Here is a 20,445-nt window from a genome sequence, read left to right on the forward strand (position 1 = left end):
GATTCATCCCATGTATAAAGAAAATCCATCATGTGGTGTAGGAAAGGTAAGCAAACTAAAGAAACGCAAAATATTAACATGTATTGGGATGAAGCTAAAACTAGTTTTAAATATGCAGTACTTGCAAACTCACTATGTTTTCAAACACAGCACATGTTGAAAGGTAATTTTTTGCAATGAAATGAAATTCCATAAATATAATGATGTAGAGTTTTATTTGTATCTTAAATAACACAGTTAAACAGAGCTCTAATCACAAAATTTTACAATACTTTTTTCCAAACAAATGGGGGCAGAAAACATTATTCAATATAGTCCTGTTTTATTAACATATTAGTCTTGAATAAAGCCTTCTTCAGTAAATGCAAGAAAAGAAATAAAACAAATGGACAAAATATGCATTTCTGAAGAAAAGAAAAAAAAAACATTCGGAAATCCACAATTAGTATTTTTTTTTAAATATGTTTTATTTTTTAAAAAATACTAATTTACAACTATATGTATATCTTCTTACCATACACTTGTGATGGGCTGTTACTCTTTTATTCCCAACAAGTTCACTGTGCAATCGACCACAGATATCTTCAGCTTCTGATCCCCTCTTACAAAATCCACAAATATCTGCGTGGTCCATGATCTGAAATTATAAATAATGGAGGATGGAATTATTAAATTAATAAAGAAATTTTTTGTAAAACAGCCTGAATGACTTTGTAAATTAAGTTCTACTGCTGTACCCTAAATAACAAAAAAGTGAAGTCTTAAGCAAAATGCATCATAATTACATCAAACTGATGTAATATGTAGGAGAAATGATTAAAGTCATGGTTTTAGAAAACATCTTAAATTTTTTCCTTAGAAACTATATTACATGCTTGTTTTTTTCTCTGCAATCACTCAGCCTTAACTACAGATAATTTTTTTAAAGAGTGTGCCTGATCTGATGCTGCCAACCGCACTCCCTGTAAAACAAGAGACCCAAGTAGGTTTGATATTTACCTCAATGCCAAATTTGAAAACATGACAAGAATTGCATATTTCTATACATGTGAGTAATGTCAACTCTGCCTTACTGATTTGGAGACAACTTCTAATGAAAATTGGTCCTGAGTCATACTATCTTAAACCCTGCCACAGTTTCTCATTTATCAGAGCACTTTACGTAGGTTTCAACAGATGTGTCCCCATATGTAGCACATTCAAAGCATGGACTAAAGTAGTACAAAGAAACACTCTCATTGGTCATCATGTTCTGTAACTGGTCTCATTTGATGCTGGGTTAATCTACATAATTACCACTTTGCCCATCACATAATCATGTGCTTTCATTTGCTGGATGACATTTCCAGAACTTCTATAACATACAAGTGAAAGGTTGATAAGATGTGCATTTAAATTAGAAACACCGGTAGATTAAAGGGTCCACAGTACTGTCTGTACAGTTAGTCTGGTTCCCTGACCAATTCTACTGGTCTAAAATCTGTAAGAGGAGTAAATTTGAACATAATAAAATCTGGATTTGATTGCAATGATTGCATTTTAGTACATTTTTGCTATTATTCCATCAGTCCATAATTTAAGTGTCATTTCAGTAAGCCAAATTGTACATGTTGGCAGGTCTTTTAGTGGAACAATATCCAAGGAAGATATCTATTATCAGGTCCAATAGCTGACCTAAATTTGAGATCTCTGCACATAAAACTGACTTGACTTTCAACTTTGTCATTTTGGAAGACTATAAAATGTGCATGGAGAACTGAAACGTCAAAAAAGAATATTACAAATTAATGTCTCTAGAACAACAGCCACCACTGTCCAGCCTGCTAAGAATCAATGCTTCACCTTTCTGATTAACTGTTATGACAACTGATTTTTATTTAGGACCACCTAGACATCATAAGAAGTCTTTTAGTGAAAACCCAATGTTGATATGACCATGCATTCACAAGGGTAGCAATAACAAGATTTTCAAGGTGACAACTTTGGTGGCTATATTGGATGTCAGTGTGGCACCATTTTCAGTTAGGACCAACTAGACCATGGGATGAATATGTGTGTAAAGTTTCATTACAATCCTTCAAGTAGTTAAGGAGAAGTAGCAGTAACAAACTTGTGCTAATGGATGAATGGACAACAGACCATCCAGAAAACCCTTCTGGACTAACGGTGATTCTTCCTGTGGTCTTTCTTGGTTCTTCCTCTACCAAATATATTGGCAACAATTTATAACCTATCATGTGCTGAAAAAAGGCATTAAACCCACAACAACAACCACAAATTTTAATCCATTAATCCAGAACTATCAATTTGTGCCAAGTGTCAGTTGTTTTCATTAAGAATATTAACTTGGAGGAAATTGGAAAATAAGTATTTTTCAACTGCAATTCAGATTACCAGACAACAATATTTTACCAGTTTACTTGAATTTTGACAGGACAAAAACTGCACCATGTGTCAAGAAACTTCAACAGGATGATGTGTATTCCAGGATATGGACAGAGTTGCTACTCTAATGATTCCATAAATGACTTTAGTGTAATGTTATTAAGATTAAAGAAAAAATCATAACCTACCACCCTCTGTGTAGGAAATCTTTATAGAGCACAGGGTATATTTTGCTTGCTGCTGGTCTCAATAATTATAACATACATCCAAACTGGTGATCCTTTGCCATGCTTACTTTCAGCCATTTTTAATAAGATGGGATACAAAGTTGTCATTTGTCATGCAATTAATTTCTTGTTTAAATGGAAGTCTGGTTTTGTAAATGTTTAGAGGTCCAACATAAAACAATTTTGTTTACACTTATAAAGTGACAGCCTTATTACCAGAAAGACTGTTTAATATGAGCCATGTGTAGAGGTGGAGGATTTGAGCAAGTTATGCATAGAGGCCACTATGTTCTATGACAATAGATCCCTCCTAGGTGGTAACTCACTGGAATCATCAACCAAGTGGCTGAAATCACTGAAGCCTAACTGCAAGAGACACTGGAATTATCAGGATGAGCACCGACTTGGAAGTCCTGACTCTGTGAAGAATTTGAAGGATTATTGTGAAAGGTGAGAAGGCATAGGCATGCAGTTGATCCCACGTCAGACTGAAGATGTCACTGGTCTGGCTATGGAGAGACAAGTCTATCACTGACCTTCCCAACAGAATAAGAAGTGTCTGTGCTACCAACTGGTGTTGAGATCATTCTGTGAGGACTGCTTGCCCCTTTCTGGACAAGCTATCCACCAGAACATTCCTCTTGCCCAGAATGTGGCAAACTCTAAAAGTGATCTCCTCCCATGCTGTTAAATGGAGGAGGCTTCAGGCAGAGAAAATGCGCATGAATGCCCCCTTTGCATCCAAGGTATGCCAAGACCAATGTGTTGTCTGTTGAAAGCATGCTGCAGCAATGTGTTATAAGGTTAATGTACCACTAAGTGCTACAAAATCTGCCTGCATTTAAAGATTTTTTATGTGAGGAAAGTCTTCTTCCCAAGACCACAAGAGGCCATGCAGGACTACTCCCATGTTCTAGGTACAAACCAAACCTACAAATCTCATGCACCAGTGTAAAGAGCAGAGTGAGGTTTCAACGACTGAATCAGAACTCCATTAGAAATCTGCATAATTTTTTCACCAACCCAGATGGTAATGAAATTTGGATTATAAGCGATCTGGGTTAACATGAGTCCTTGTAATTTCTCCAATTTAAAATAAGCAAGAACCAGATGGGCTGCATATGAAGTCTTTCCTAGGAGGACAAGTCCTACTGCCACATTCTGAGTCAGTCTCCATACAAGATGCAGATAAAATCAAACAGACAATGATGTCTTCTCATTCGGTCATGCAAAGAGCAAATATTTGTGAGATTCAAATGTTTGGAGCAGCAAATGTTCCGTGACAAGTAACAAAATTCATTCCCATATAATAACAATTCTAAAAAGGTACAAGACTCACTTCTTATTGTGAATTACATCTAGCTAAGCCACCATCTGCTAGCAGATTAATCCCTCAGAAAGACATTTCAGAGGATGTTATACATCAATGTGTCATCAAAAAATTGAAGAAAGGGAATCAAAGAGAACCTTAAATGAACCACTGCTACATCCATCACCCTGGTGAAGACTCTGGAAATGGTGGCTGGGCTGAAAGGAAGATTCCCAAAACTGAAAGGTCCCCTGTCCCAGACAAAACCACAAATTTCCTGTGGACTGGGAATGTGAAGCTAAGCATCTTGGAGATCGGTGGAAATGGTCCAGACTTGAAATTCCTGACTGATGCAATTGTTACCATCTTGAACAGCTCTTACAGAATAAATTGTTCAAAGCAGAAAGATCACTGGTTAGTCAAACCTATCTCCCTATTCGAAGTAGCTCCCTTGTAAATTAATTCAACATGCATTTTTTAAATTTAGTTGCTTTTGCAGGGTTTAACACCATTTTTCAGCACACAATAGGCTATACATGGCGGCCAGTATTAATGGTGGAGGAAGAACCCAGGAAACCCCCCGAAAGAACCACCAACCCACGAGAAGCTACTGGCAAGCTTTCTCACATACCCACATTGGCCAAATTGGAGACTCGAACCCACACAGACAGAGGTGAGATGGCAGTGATCCGTAACGGCGAGTGCTTAAGACCACTTGGGGCCCCTTTAAATTTAGTCTTACTCCTTTCTTTTAGTAAATGTGCCAAATATCTTGACAGCAACAGCATAGCTTAATGCAAAGTCTGGCAGCAGGGGTCTCAAGGCATTAGGCACACAAACGAATATTCCAATACCATATTCTCTGTTCAATTATTTGGGTGAAATTATTTGGATTCTAATTTTATGTTATTTGTTTCAGTTCACCTTATGTGATGGTGGACCATAATCATTTATACAGTCATGAAAGCCCTACATGCCTGGATGTGTCAGTTAAATTTTGGTTAAATTCTGTATAAAATTTCAGAGAGGAGCTTCTTTAAAGCTTTTTCGATTTGTATGAACAGTCGTCATATGTCATTGTGGATCTATATCATTTTTACAAACTTGAAAGCTATCACTGTGCTCAAAGCCAAACTTATTTGAAATTTTTAGAGTGGTTTTTCTGAGAAGTTTAAAGTAGGAAATGTTCATGGATAATGCACATTTTAAGCTATTTGCAGGGCTATACCATAAATTTACCTACCTAATGACAAAAAGTAAATGTTGGACCTTTACCTATGCTCTTTTGTCTTTTGACACTGACTTTCATGGACCATCAGTCATCCAAAATTGGGGTGGTCCAAATGGGAACTGAGGTCCAAACATCTTCCAAATCAACAAGGGTAAAAGAACTCACGTTTCAAAAGTACTGGTATATTATATAATTTTTAGTACTGATCTTGTAAAAACCACATCAATTTGTAAATAAAGTTTAATACTTATTCTGAAAACAGTATCTAAATCTTCAGATTTTTATTTTCTTGTCTAAATCTGTAACCAAATATATGATAAAGCAAGAGAATCAAGTTACTATCATTAGAAATGCATGTACAGAATTTGATACTGTATATACATGCTTATAAATCAACTGTTTTTAACGAAAATTTAATTAATGCAGGAAAGAGGTCATCTTATAAGTGTGACATACCCAAAAATTGGTAATCTATGGGTAATATTGTAAACTCAAGATGTTTGCAGTACATGAAAATACCAATGCAAAAATGGTATGTACCAAAAAAGTGTCCATCAATATTGTTTATTGTCAATATTTACTAGCATGTTGTTGTTGTAGGGTTTAACGCCATTTTTCAGCACACAATAGGTTATACATGGTGGCCAGTATTAATGGTGGAGGAAGAACCCGGGAAAACCTCGGAAAGAACCACGACCCACGAGAAACTACTGGCAAGCTTTCTCACATACCCACATTGGCCGAATCCAAGACTCGAACCAATGCTGACAGAGATGAGATTGCAGTGATCCGTAACAGAGAGTGCTTTAGACCACTCGGGGCCCCATTTACTAGCATGTATATTACTTCCATTTCTGTGCCAGTCATAACAACCTGTATTTTACTTATTGTCTTGCAGTATAAACAGTTTGATGCTATAAGTCTTGATTTAAGTTGTAATTCCTTTTCCAAAAGTTAGATTTTTAATTCCCATGTGATATTTCCCACATTTTCTGCCAGTGCACGTGACCTGATAAGCCCTTAGCTTGTAAAGGCAGCTGAAAATCCTTTCCACCAATCTGTCAATTTAGTACATGTACTTGTTCAGTGCCACGTAGAGTTCTATATTTTCAAGTGACTATTTGACCTTAATACATTTTAGCCTGTCAAGGCAGTACTCTCTTTATTTTCCCACGTGACAACCCTTTGATCGAGCTGCAAGTTTGCCAAGTAACAGAGGGCAGTTATTTGAACTCCCTATGATATTGCTGCACGACTGACACGTGTCAGTTGCAACCTTCAGTAGATTTCACAGACTGTATGATCAATGTTTTTACTTACAGGGCCCAAGCTTCGTCAATATATAAGCACCATCATTTAATAGTGAAGCCAAGGAAATGGCGTCAGACAAAATTTACGACGACTAGACCACAATGACCTAATAGATGATGATGGAGGATTTTCATAACTTTATCAGACAATTATGATCAATTTTAGGTCTTTGTACTAAATGTCAATAGACAGTGATATTTATAGGATACTGTGAATTTAAGAAATGTGGACTTAACTTTCACTATTTATTTATGAGGCATGGAATTAAAATATTATGGGATACTGTGAATTTAACAAATGTGGACTTAACTTTCACTATTTATTTATGAGGCATGGAATTAAAATATTATGGGATACTGTGAATTTAACAAATGTGGACTTAACTTTCACTATTTATTTATGAGAGGCGTGGAATTAAAATATTATTCCCGAATTTATCAAATATATGGATATAAAATGTCAAGCATTATGAATTTTAAAAGGTTTATTTAGGACAAATCATTAAGTTGTCAATATATCGGTGATAAAGAGTATGTTCCATTCAAAATTATAATTGTATTTACATTGGTTCTGTCATTTTTTTCTCATATATATCTAGTTTTGCTTACTTTTCTAAAGTACAAATCTGACTAACTGACAAGTCAACCCTTCTAACAGATCTGACTTGCAAAATAAAGCTCATCTTATTTGAGGGTTAAAGAGAAATTGGCTTTTTGTAGCCCTAAAGATGGAAAGGTCAACTTAAAGTCAAATCAACTTATAAGAAAGTATGTATAAATTATATGGTTCATTTTTGTGTCATTGGGATAAAAAATAGTTTTGAAAGGAATGTTTACAAAGGAAATGCTGATATCATGATATGTACACACATAATTAATTGTGGCTTGCTTCTATACTTTACCAACAAGTATAGTTATGGACCATATATAAATACTGTCTGAAATTACTTGCATCAAGGAGAACAATAAAAACAGCAGCAAATTTAATGACGGCAGCACATGCATGCTCTATGTATGTATATATCTATGTATCTACAAGTACTCTGTGTGTTAGCAATTCAAACAAGAGTTCGACAGCAATATGACTGAAAATCAATCCAATGCTGGCATTTTCTCTCTTTTGTTGATCATATTTGCAATCCTGTTATATTCTCATCATCAAATCTATGCTATTTCTGTGGCAGCTGCAGATACTTCCAGATGTTTACAATTGTCACCACAAAATGCAATGAATTAACAATATAAATATATTATTAAAATACACTGTTAGTATATACTATTAAAATACCCTGCTAGGTATAATTCTGGATTATTTGTTGAATAAGCCAACATGACTTTTTCCGACTGGATATTACTAGTGTTGAAAGCAGCATCACCAAAAGCCAAGTTATAGGTGATAAAGTCTTTGCAGTACTTTTAAGTGTTGATCTTGCCTTAGGCAATGCTGCTATCAATGCATGTGTCAGCAATTTGAATCATAGGTCAGCTGCCAATGAAAACACAGTTCTAACAAGGATCACTACTTGAAATGGTGAGTGTTCTAAAGGATTTAACACAATGGATCAATAGAATAAGGATAACCGTTTATACTTGCTTACAAGTCCAGTTGAACTGCAAACAACATAGATCCTGATCTGCTCTAGGATAAAGTGTCTGAAGACCTGGTTTTATGTTGTCTGTTATCTCTCCTAACAAACACAGCACATTATGCGACAGCAGATCTGAGTCTGTGCAGTTTGCAGTTGGGCTCAACTAATAAGCATATATATGGAGGGGGTGGGGGAAGCACTGTAGACTGAAATTATACAACAAAAATATAGTATACAGGGGTAATAGGCTGATTCAGGCCAGGCTTATTTGGCCCAAAATTATGGGCCGATTTGGCCCAAATGCCAAGCCAATTAAGACCACGTGAAATATTATTAGTCTTGAATTTAATGTGACATCTATGTTCCTTAAAATACAATATATTTCATTATTTCCCAGATATGCTGAGCTGTTCAAATCTGCATTTTGGAAACAAAACCTTTTTTAAACTTAAGATGATGGCATCATTATATAAATTTAAGTCTCTTTATCGTGCCTTTCCAATTTAATAGTGAAATATTTTCAAAGTAGGTCATTTAAAACCTCTGTAATTAATACTGCTTGAATTATACATTGTATTACCACCATTTGTTTAATATATTGTTTGATTAGTGCATCTCTAATTAATTTAAGTGCATACATTAATAATGGTATCACCTGATGAACTGACAAAACCTGTTCAATCAACATCACTCTAATTAAAGCACTTTTAACATCATGAACCTATTTACTAAATTTGATAGAACACAAAATATAATGCTGACCTGAAATAACTTTGAGCTCTCTGGCTATATGAAGTTTTATTATTATTATGATTAATATATATATATTTTTGTGGTCAAGGTTTTACTCAAAAGACAGTGAGGGAAATAAAAGAAAAAGAAAACAAATACTTTTTTCTTAATTTCACTGGAAAGACTATTCAGTTTAGACCAATCACAAAACACAGAAAAGGAGTTTTATTAAATATACAAACAACAATTGTAATTATATAGGCACATCACAAAATGGATAAAAAGAAGGAAGAAAATCAAACTCACACAACCTCCAGGTCAGATGTCAATGATGATCAGAAACTCAGAAACTGAAACGGAAAATACAAAAACACATGGAAAAGGGAAGGCAGGGTATAATAACACATACAGCCATTTAATTTACGTCGATGATGGGAAATCCCTAAGGCTCTAACTAGTTCTGTGTGCTGGACAAGGCTGCAGGGAGGCCACAAATAAAGAGATTTTAATCAAAAGATACAAATTCAACATTACCAGTAAAGTATGTTATACACCAATGACAATTTTTGTGGGGTGGTTAAATACATTATGAAGAAAACACAATTTACAAGAAACCAATAAAACATATGGTAAATATATAGCCATTATACTCTGAGGGATCATGCATAAAGGACGTCCACACAAATGGGTGGTGGTGTTCAAATGTGGACAATGGCGGACAAGGGGGGAGGGGGCGTAAAGGACTTTGCAGACGTCTGCAAGCTAGTATTTTTTGTTATGATGTTCTGTGTTAACAGCTGTTTTAGGCCTACTGCGTGTATTCTAGTATGTTTTGCAGACATCCATTATGGGTGATCCCTATGGACAAATTATTTATTTATTTCAATTTGTATGTTTGTACAATGTGTGCCACAGAATATATATGAATGGGTTGGCCTTGAAGCAGGCGGCTGGCTGCAGTAGCCACCACTACACTGCTTCTACACACAGTACACCTGAAAGTATCGACTCCTGCTGCCTTCCGCACGTGTGTGTTAATCAGTGACATAGGCAACGTACTGTTTACTAGAGTTTTTAATATCGATATTTTTCCAGCTAACATTACATATTATTTAAGATCATTTTGTATATTGCCGATGCTAATAACGGATGCACATTATAAACTGTATAGCAACTTTAAGGATGCGTTCATAGCTGCTGAAGGCAGATCTGGCACATAAACGTGCATAGGAGCAGTAGAACAATTGTAAACATAACGAAGCAGTAAAAAAAACTTGATTCGAGTTTGGCATGCAAGAGCAGCAGTAAGAAAAAGTCATCTGATGTTCACATGGGCCTGCGCTGCCACGCCTAAGGCCAGTCTAAACCAAGCATCAGATTCAACTACTTCGACGCTAACCACATCATCTCAGGAACTTCCATCAACTTTGGTTAGTGACGTTCAGTCAACAGCATCTTCTGCTGACTGCTGACATAACAGCAAGAGAGATGGATGCCAAGATGCAAACAACAGCAGTAGCACGTCTAGTGAAGAAAAAAAACAATGCACTACACCAGCACAAGACACAGCAAGCAATGAGTTAGAATCTGTCAACACACAAATGGCTAGTCTTCTACAGGTGAAAAACACTAGACTGTGGACAGCTGATATGAAAACAAAGTCTGATGAACTCAGCAGCAAAAAGGTGCAGCTGGATAAAAGGTTAAAATGTCTGGCAGCTGAACGAGCACACAAACAGAACTCCAGGCTTGACTTTAAGAAAAATCTGACCAATTAAATAAAAACATCCAGTCATTGGCCAGCAACTCAAAAAGTTCTTTTGGCAGAAAGTAGGAAGGCCCCACTTAGAAGATGACCAACCACAGTTGCTAAAGACAATCGTGGACATTGTATCATACGGAGCAGCTGCTTATCTGTGGCGATGATCTGAGAAGCTTAGTTGCTGCAAAACATTGGATGACCTGCATGAAGCCCTTGTCCAAGATGGCCTCAGCACAGTCATGCAGGAACATATCTACATCTACTTCCACGTAATTTGGTGACAACTGAAAGTAAGCGTCACGTGACCACAATGCCAGCCAAACTGCTTAAGGCAGCAAACACTGAAAGGCACAATGACATGGACACTCATTCTGCAGCAGCTACAATCTGCTACTTGAAAGATCTGGCTGTCTCTTAGTCCGATAAATCAACACCACAAGTCTGTTGATACTGATGGATGATGCTGTGGGTGTAATGTCATCTGTTCATCAAAATGTGCACTTCTGCTGTATGCAAATGATTCCGGAACAAACATGCGTACACTTTAGACACATACCGGTAATTGGTAACAGCCTAATCAAGCGTGAAATTTGAAATGGCCACAGGACAGATGGTTGTGCTATTCCATGTGGATTTACAAGTCACCAAACATATGATTTGCTCAGGAAATATAATCTGCATGTCACCAAAAGAACCCTTCAGCTGATGGTAGCTGCACAGCCACAATATTGTTAAGTGTATAATATGTATACCGATGTGTGCAGCCAAAATTGAATGCAGATAATTGCAGCTTTAAATGAATAGGTGATACCAGCCCCCCTCCCCCGAAAATCAATATCATCACGGGTGAAGAGCTGATTTACCAGAATAGCTGTCACTATGGGAGAATGCAGTGTTTTTTTCTTAAGCCAAGACAACAAGGCACATGTCCCACTAGGATTACCGGCAGCAAATAAGCAGGCGCCCATTCTGATGCACATGGAGTATCATGTGCAGCTGTCAGATCAAGACTGGGTTATTGCTGAACACCACCAACTGATCCCATCAGTCTATGATGCATGTGTTACAAAACCATGGGCTGTATCGTATTCAGGGCCAACTGCTATCTTCATTCGCTGTAGGAAGCATGACAGTAGCACAGCAAAGACACATGCTGCTGATTTTGATGAACTCAAACAACTTCCTGCTTTTCAGCCTGTTATGTGTATTAATGGATCAGTGAAGCCGATTGTGGTCATAACAGCAGATGGCGGTCCCGATGAGAACCCTTGATTTCCAAAATCAACAGCCGCAGATATTGAACCTTCCATTAAAACAACCTGGATGCGATTTTCATTGCATGCCATGCGACAGGGCACTCTGCCTACAAAACTGTCGAATGACGCATGGCTCCTCTGTCCCGTGACCTATCAGGATTGATTCTGCCTCACAATCATTATGGATCTCATTTGGACAGAATGGCAAGACATGTGATGTAGAGATAAAAAGGGCCAATTTCCAGAAGGCCAGTGAAGTGCTGGCAGAAATCTGGAGCTAAATGGTTAAAGATGGATTTGATGTGGTAGCATCTTTTGTATCATGTAACAAAGGAAAACTGGACATCAGTCCAATATCATATGAGTGGTCAAGTCAGCACATTCAACAGTCGCAGTATTATTTGCAGACTGTGAAGTGCAAGAGTGAATCATGCTGTGGTCAGCGTCGCACACCTGTTCCACACTACAGCACAGACAATGGGATTACCTATGCACCAGCTGGCAGGAACAGTGGAGCATTTTGATCACTTTATTAATGACTGGCTCTTTTACATCTGCAGCCTTCACACAACTTCCTGAGGATGCCATTTGATTTCGACTATCCGTCGGTGACTGCTGATCTTGAGAAGCGTGTTTGTAATCAGTGTGGCCTGTACCTTCCATCTCAGGCTGCGAAGCGCAGTCATGCCTATATTCACGGGCATCAGCAGTCAGCACACAAGCTGAAGTGGAAGACGTTGGCGCTGTGGAGCCTGAATCTGTTAGTGCTATTCTGTCAAATGCATCATCAACTTCCGCAACTGAAAGCAGTGATGATGATCCGCCAGTTCTTCACAACTTATCTGACTGGCTACAGTCCGTGTTTGTTGAAGTGGAGTAAGACATTGACAGTCTATTGAATTTAGCTTTCTGTTAGATGACAACTTTAATTCTAGGTCTTGAATAAAGACTTTTAAAGAAAGACCTTTCTGTTTATCTTCTTCTTTGTTCTGAGCTACATGTTGTGATGAGGTCAGTGAGCGTTGTATTTTGAGAGCACCAGCTATTACACTGCCAGACCATAGAGCAGTGTATAATGCTAGCTGGGGACATCCATAGCCGAGAGGGGTGGGGAAGCCACACATGGACAAAAGTGGACATGGGGAGGGGGGTAGGAAAACAGGTATTATCTGTGGATGTCCTTTATGGACAACCCCTGATAGTGTTGAAAGTTGGCCATATTGGCCTGCTTCTGAAAACTTTCAAAATGCTTTTCTGATACATTAATTCAAAAAATATCTTTACATTTTTTATTGTAAAAACTGAAAAGTTATTTTGGTTTAAAAACAATATAAAAGCAATAGCTCATATCTATTTTGTTCTGATTTTGGCCAGAAACTTGCAAATGTACAGGCACTTGATTCAGGAGGAAACTAGCATGTACACTTACCAATGAACAGTTAAAGGCACATCTTTTTATTCCAAGTATAATCCAATAGTCGTAAAAATTATAAAATGGTCGAAAACTCTGATTTTTTTATGTTTGTGGATGTATTTTAATCAAAAAGATGTTAGTTCACACTCTTTCTTGACTTTTGAAAGAAATTTTCCATATTGTTGTTGGTCTCCATTTTGTCTTTCCTTCATGTGATCATGTCTCAAATAAATTACCAAAGCCTTCTGGATAAATCTTGCAAAAATATCCATAACATAAAATGAATTTCATTACAATATTTATATATACCATGTGTTCATGAAATTAAAATTATAATTTACTTGCAAGTAATAAAAAATGAAAACAAAACAAGAAACCAATCAAGTAAAAGCAAACAGTGCATGTAAAAATATATAAAATTTTATGAATATGACTGAAAGGAAAGAAAAAATATATAAAATGCAAAATCAATCAACAAAATATATTTTGTTATGGATCGAAAGATTAATAAGATTTCATGACTACACACAGTAGTGTTTGCTTTCAATGGACTGAAGACACCATAAGCAAATATTTCTTTTGTTTCGGGTTTGCTGAGTAAAAGCACAATATATGTGTGTGTGTGTGTGTGATCTGGACTTTTAATGTTGCTTTAAAAAAAAAATCATTCATATCACTATGATGTCTGCAGTGTGGTAGTTTATAGTGCTGTCTTGCACTGAGGCATCATGCCACAGACATATAGCATTATGTCCAACCCAGTCACATTATCCTGATACCAGGTCGACCAGTCCTAACACTAACCTCTTAATCTTGAGCACCTAGCGAGGCAGCTGTTAGTACCATTTTTATAAGTGTTTGTTATCACTCAGCCAGGGTTCGAACCCACTTCCTCACACATACTAGGCAGATGATTTAACCTCTATGGCACTGGAGCAGTCAACAATATGTTGGAGTAAAGGTTCTAATAGTCCTACAATGCAAGACATCAAACCTTGATACACCTCTCCCTCAATAACTTGCTCACAATGAGGTCCGCAAGCACAGACTGCAATATAAGTGAGGGCATGAATTACCAAGGGACCTCCAAAAAATTGAAAAATATCAGCTTGGTCATAGAGAAAAATCTGGGGGGGGGTCGTGTTGTTAGGAAACTGGGCTGTTTAATGACTGAATCTTCATTATACAATCACATCGATAATAATTTTTAATAATGCGCTTTTCCTAATGAAATTGTTCGTTATTCTGTATAAATAACATTTATTTTCAAAATGTCTACATCGAAACTCAATTTTTTTATTGTTCACTTAATACAATATTGATGTCATGATTTCATTGGAAGTAATAGTCAAACTTCTTATCATCCTTGAGGATATCTCTAAGTGATAGTTCAAGAAGTCTCTGAAACTCGCTTGCCCACAATGGTCTGTATCTATGAAACCAAACAAATATTCCCACAAGTCAGTTATCAAAACACTGTTGGCACTTAATTAGGTTCTCAGATAAATGCTTGCGGACATAGCTGTTACGGTAGATTGCCATATTTTACATTTAAATACACATTGCATTTATGATGATTACACTTAAGAGGAATGAAAAGATAAAATTAAAACAAATTTCACTTAATAAAAATTATTTAATTGGCATTCAAATATCAATGTACTACGTACAACTAGACATTATCATTGATTGAAATTTCCTTGAATTTCTTTAATTACGATGTACTTAGAATGATGTCTGGAAAGAAAAAGTAACCAATTATATGACTTCTTACTAAAAGTTGATAATTTCAAAATGCTGATTAAAATTTTCAGGTCCTGTCTACTGTTTTTGACCATAAAATGAGCAATATATCAACATTTCAGTTATCAATTTTGATCGCAATTTTCTTCAAGTTTAAGAATGAGGGATCAATTTTTGGGGTATTTTTTGGCTTAAGAAAATGGGATCCACACCTGACCCTGCATTATAAGCAGGTTTGCAAGTTATATGGGCAAGAGTTATTGAGGGAGTGGTGTTTTTATGTTTTGTGTGGGTTGAGGTCTTATTTCCTAAAAAACTCTGCTGTGTAGCATGTTTCGATGTTGACTAACATTGTAACGAAAGCCACATTTTCAGAAATCTCTCACACTTGGCAGCCCATAACACTTTTCAACAAAATAAAGTCATAATGTTTTAGTCAGACTTTACTTCTTCTGATGTCTTTTTTCTAATAAATTCAAATTCTCACACAAACAAATGGATCTTGAAAACATGTTCATTTGCTTGTGTGGGAATCTGAATTTATTAGGATAAATACATCAGAGTAAGTAAAGTCGGATTGTAACATTGTAACTTTAATTTGTAGAAAAGGGCCATGTGGGCTGCCAAGTATGAGATATCCCTGAAAATTTTACTTATTATTCTGATGTTAATCAACATTGGAAGCACCATTATTTGGGCAGTAAGACCTCTACACCCAAAACATAACTATCAGGGTCGAGGTCCTATACTGTACGACTAATGTTCTATGTACTTTTAAAAATGTGAGGACTTCTCAAAACCAGTCGTTAAATCTAACACAAGCACCCATTCATTCTGCAGATCGATGAATCCATAAATCAAGGTATTTTTGTAATTTCCAATGTGCTGAGCTACGCACTCACTGACGTTAGTGTAAAATTTTCAAGAATGACTCCATGACAAATATTTTGGGGTGTACTTTTGTCAGGCCACCACTGAAGCCATGAAATATGGTACAGTTGTTTACGTTGTGTTTGGTAACGAGTCTTTACATCCAAAAAACAATGACGTTTTGGACCATTTATAATTTTTTACGATTATTGGAGTATATTGGAGTAGAAACTAGGATGTGTCGGTCAATTAGTGTACACAATAGTTTGACCATGAATCAAACTCCTGTGTAAATGCAAGAACTGAAAATCAGCATTTTAATTCTAAATGTTTTCGAAAACAGTAATAACTACTAAAATAAAAAGATGTATGTGTGTTCCATCAGTTTTTCTTATATTATTTCAGCTTAGTATTTGGGCCGAAGTAATCCCTAGGCCTAATCAGTCATGGTCCAAATCAAAGAGACCCTTTACCAATAAAATCAAGAGCACCCGTTAATAAACAGAGGGCTGGCGGGTCCAACCTGTAACACTGCCCCCCCCCCCTTCCGCCCTTTTTCTTATTGACGGTTTCTCTTGAATTTCTTGGTAACGAGCCTTGCAGTCCGAATCGGCCCAGGGAGGGCGATTATGCAACATTCACTCACGTACCCTGTTAAGATTCCACAAATATGTATTGAATCCAGGATAGTTTCAATCACTAAAACTTAACTAATAAACTTCTCGATTTAAAACTGCAACAACTATATTATCCTATCAAAGTTACTTCGCCGCCCTCATCATTTCACAAATTCAAAAAATCATTTAAGTGATCTAGATGCATTCATTTGTTCAATAGTGAATTTAGACTTCTCTGTGACTTAGACAACATGTTCTAAACGGACGCCACAGCTAAGTGAGTTGAAATCGTTGGATGTGGATGTTGACGAAATGCTGAAATGAAGAATACTGGGGACTAATGTCTAAATATCTTACAGACACTTTTTTTTAAATTTAATGTTTTGTTTCCATAAAGATAGATAATTTATACTTTTAACATATATACAATATTTCAACCATGTGAAATTTTTTTATATTTTTATACTTTAAAATTACAAAACAGAGGTAAAATGAAAGAAAGAGAAAATGGAAGATAGTAACAGTAATATTGTTTACGTACGTATTTTACAGATAACATATCAGTATGTCAAAAATAGCATTTCTGCAAAACAAATATGAAAGTCACACACACAGCCTTATATATATCCTTATGAACTGATAAATCCCAAGGAAAGTGTAAACATACCGTTACGACGAACCATATTTTTTTTACGGTTATTTGGTGTACGTTCAGTTTTAAGTTTTTCGTCCAGCCCAGACTCTTTTTATCTCTCAGTCCAGATTTTTGCGTATTTTGTCCCTTATGCATGAGAGGGGAGGGGGCAACGGATAGCAAAAGGAATTGCGTTGAAATTGTGTACCATGTTAAATTCACGTTGAAAACGTGAATTGTTAATACTTTTTATCGTTATTTTCATACGTCACTAATGATTAATGAGTGGAAATTTAGCACTGAAATATAGGCCTCTAAGCAAATGCACACAGTTCCATGAAAGTCTTTTATATGCGTATTATTGCGACATTGGGCGGATCACAAGTTAATATACCAATAGTATTGGTATATCAAATTGCTTTATACAAACACTTTAAAAGCCATGCTAATTTTAATATATATATATATATATATATATATATATATATATATATATATATATATATATATATATATATATATATATATGTGTGTGTGTGTGTGTGTGTGTGTGTGTGTGTGTGTGTAGAATATATGTATGGTATGTGCGCTGTATCAGTGATAATGCCACGAGATGTATAAATTTGTCATGAAAATTTATACGAGTGGAATATCACTGATACAGCGTACATACTATATATATATATATATATATATATATATATATATATATATATATATATATATATATATATATATATATATTGCCATCTGAACTGAGTTAGATTGACGAGAGGCAACTGTGTATTGACTGAGTGAATTAATTTACATCCCTGCCGAGTATTTCCGCTACAAAATGTATTTCTGTCTATTTGTGCCTATTTACAGTCACCTTTTCATATTGATAAGTTGATTGTTTTCATTTTTGAGTTTCTATTTTTATTCATATTGATTAAATCAATATAAGTTACACTTATGATTTATACATGAAAGATGGTTTTAATGAAGAATGCGTTGACGTACAGAAGCAAGTAAATTTAGCGTGGAATAGAAACTAAGCGAAACGACGAACCAGCAAGAGGTAATTCAAATATTTGAATATATTTAAAGTTGATCTACGTCATTATTTTGCTTTAATTAACATTATTCCGACTATAAATCTCTCTCTCTCTCTCTCTCTCTCTCTCTCTGCTTTGGACGGTTTATAAACTTTACCATCATTCATAGGTCCAGAGATATCTTCGTAATGCACAAGCGAAAATCCTGAACGCTCGTATTTTCATGGATTTTCGCCCGTATCTAGCAACGATAATCCAGAGAGAGTGAAGGAGGACGGGGGCGACCATTTAGACATATTTGTATTTAATAATTAATAATCGATTTTTAGAACATTATAATAGGCTTAAGAAATAACAACAGCAAAACATTAAATACGCTACAGTATGTGTGCCTCGTAACCGACAAATTTAATATATAGCCTAGCGTCGACTTGCAATTATGTATCATTTTTATTATGAACACTGTCGATAGATCCAGTGAAAGCGTAAACATACCGTTACGAGAAACCAGATTACTGTAGGATACTTGGTACAAGTTCAGTTTTAAAAATGTTTTCGTCCACTGCATATGTTTTTCTCTCTCACTCCAGATTTTTGCTTACGTTGTCCTTTACGCACGAGAGGGGAGAGGGGAATGGAAAAAAGAAAGGATTCCGATGTAATTGTGTACCATTTTAATTTCATTTAAAAAACAGGGACTATTAATACTTTTTATCATTAATTTCATATGTCATTTATGAATAATGAATGAGTAGAAGTTCATCAATGATCTATAGGCCTGCAGTTGAAAGAATGTTTATATATTCATTTTATTGCACCATGGGCGTATCACAATCTGATATACCAGTAGTATTGGTATATCAATTTGCTTTATACCAACACTTTAAATGCCATGTTATTTTTAATGTGTGTGGTATATATTCAAAGAGAGATATATGCATGCATTGCCATACACGCACATGTTTCAGATAACATAGCTTATGACTCTATTAACTGCTTGGAAAATGACAATTTATTGTCAGTTTTTGCCCATGTACATTTTCTATAAGCGCTTTATTTTTCTACATTGAAGTTAAAAGCATTTATCTTTTTGAAATTAGACGATCTTGGCATGTTTCTATTAAATCTACATTTATAAATATAGTGTTGTGCATGTAGTATTATCAGGTTAATTATATCATCAGCCTGAGTTTTTCTTTAATTCCAAAGATAATAGTTATGATCGTTAATTGTAAATTTGTATGACTATATTTACTTTTTATCCATTGCTAGTTAGCGTTTATAAAAATCTTACTTATGTGACAATCCCAAAAGGTATGAGAAACTGTCTCTGCATGTAATATACAAAAAGAGCAGAGCTCATTCGGGATATTTCTGATTCTTTTGAGAAATGCACTGCTTGGCAAAATTCAATGTAAGTTCAGCTGCAGCCTTCTAAGATAAGGGCATTTTGAACGGTAACATAAAGAATATCTGACAGTCGTCATCGTCCGAACTGCCAAATTCAAAATCTGTTTTCATCTAGACGTTGGCAATTCCTTGTTTCCAATTAGTTTATTACATGTACTTCTACATCCTTTCTATTTCTTATAATGGTATACGCAGCAATATTGTATCGTAATTCACACAAAATTTATTTTCATATGACTTTATAGTGAAAACACACCTTGAAAATCAATGAAATTAATGCTAACAGAAAATCTGTTTAAAACTTTCAAAAATTATTCAAGGGCTATCCACGTATATTAAATCATTTGCAAATATAATGCCTCTCTGAAACCATGTTAGTAGTATAGTGGGCACTTTAGCGTCATTTGGAATTTAACATGGGAATGTCACTTGGAGGTCATTGGGAATCGAACATTGGGTTACGTCCTGGGGTTTATAGGGTCAAAACTTTTTATAGGGTGAAATGTATTAGAAGGGACAAAGGGTTGATAGGGTCAAACAAAGACATACAAAAACAAACAAATACACATCCAAACACACAGAAAAGAGAACAGAAATGTTCTAAAGAAAGACTCACAGATAGAATAGAGACTCGAAAAAGAAAAGTCTATTGTATTGGTACAAAACATTTATTCAAGTATATACATGCGCTCTCTGGCCTGTGTATTTGGTCTAAGCACTATCCATTTAATACATAAACATTTGGACGTGAAACAAACCCATTTACGAGTCATTTAGTTCTTGGTTCCAGTAATCTACTGTTTAAAATTAAAGTTCCGTCCTTTCTAAAATCACTTCATATACATTTAATGTTCATTTATAATAAAAAGCTGAAACAAAACAAGTAACAAGCAATCAAATGGGACAAAGTTATTGTTTC

At 35.6% G+C, this 20,445-nt stretch overlaps 1 protein-coding gene across 1 annotated transcript in view; it reads right to left on the reverse strand.

Annotated features, from left to right (window-relative positions):
* The window catches only part of LOC149803755 (uncharacterized), a 76,349-nt gene extending 59,743 nt beyond the window's left edge, over positions 1-16,606 (reverse strand). The window contains exons 1-3 of the mRNA XM_089953524.1: positions 16,479-16,606; positions 9,090-9,133; positions 515-637 (exon numbers count right to left, since the gene is read on the reverse strand). Coding sequence (XP_089809650.1) covers positions 515-634 — 120 coding nt within the window. The 5' untranslated portion in view covers positions 635-637; positions 9,090-9,133; positions 16,479-16,606. The remainder of the gene's footprint in view (positions 1-514; positions 638-9,089; positions 9,134-16,478) is intronic.
* Positions 16,607-20,445: the final 3,839 nt, after the last annotated feature.

Source organism: Sinohyriopsis cumingii, chromosome 3, assembly GCF_028554795.1.
Source record: "Sinohyriopsis cumingii isolate HCF-2022 chromosome 3, ASM2855479v2, whole genome shotgun sequence".
In the NCBI taxonomy this organism is placed as follows: Eukaryota; Metazoa; Mollusca; class Bivalvia; order Unionida; family Unionidae; genus Sinohyriopsis; species Sinohyriopsis cumingii.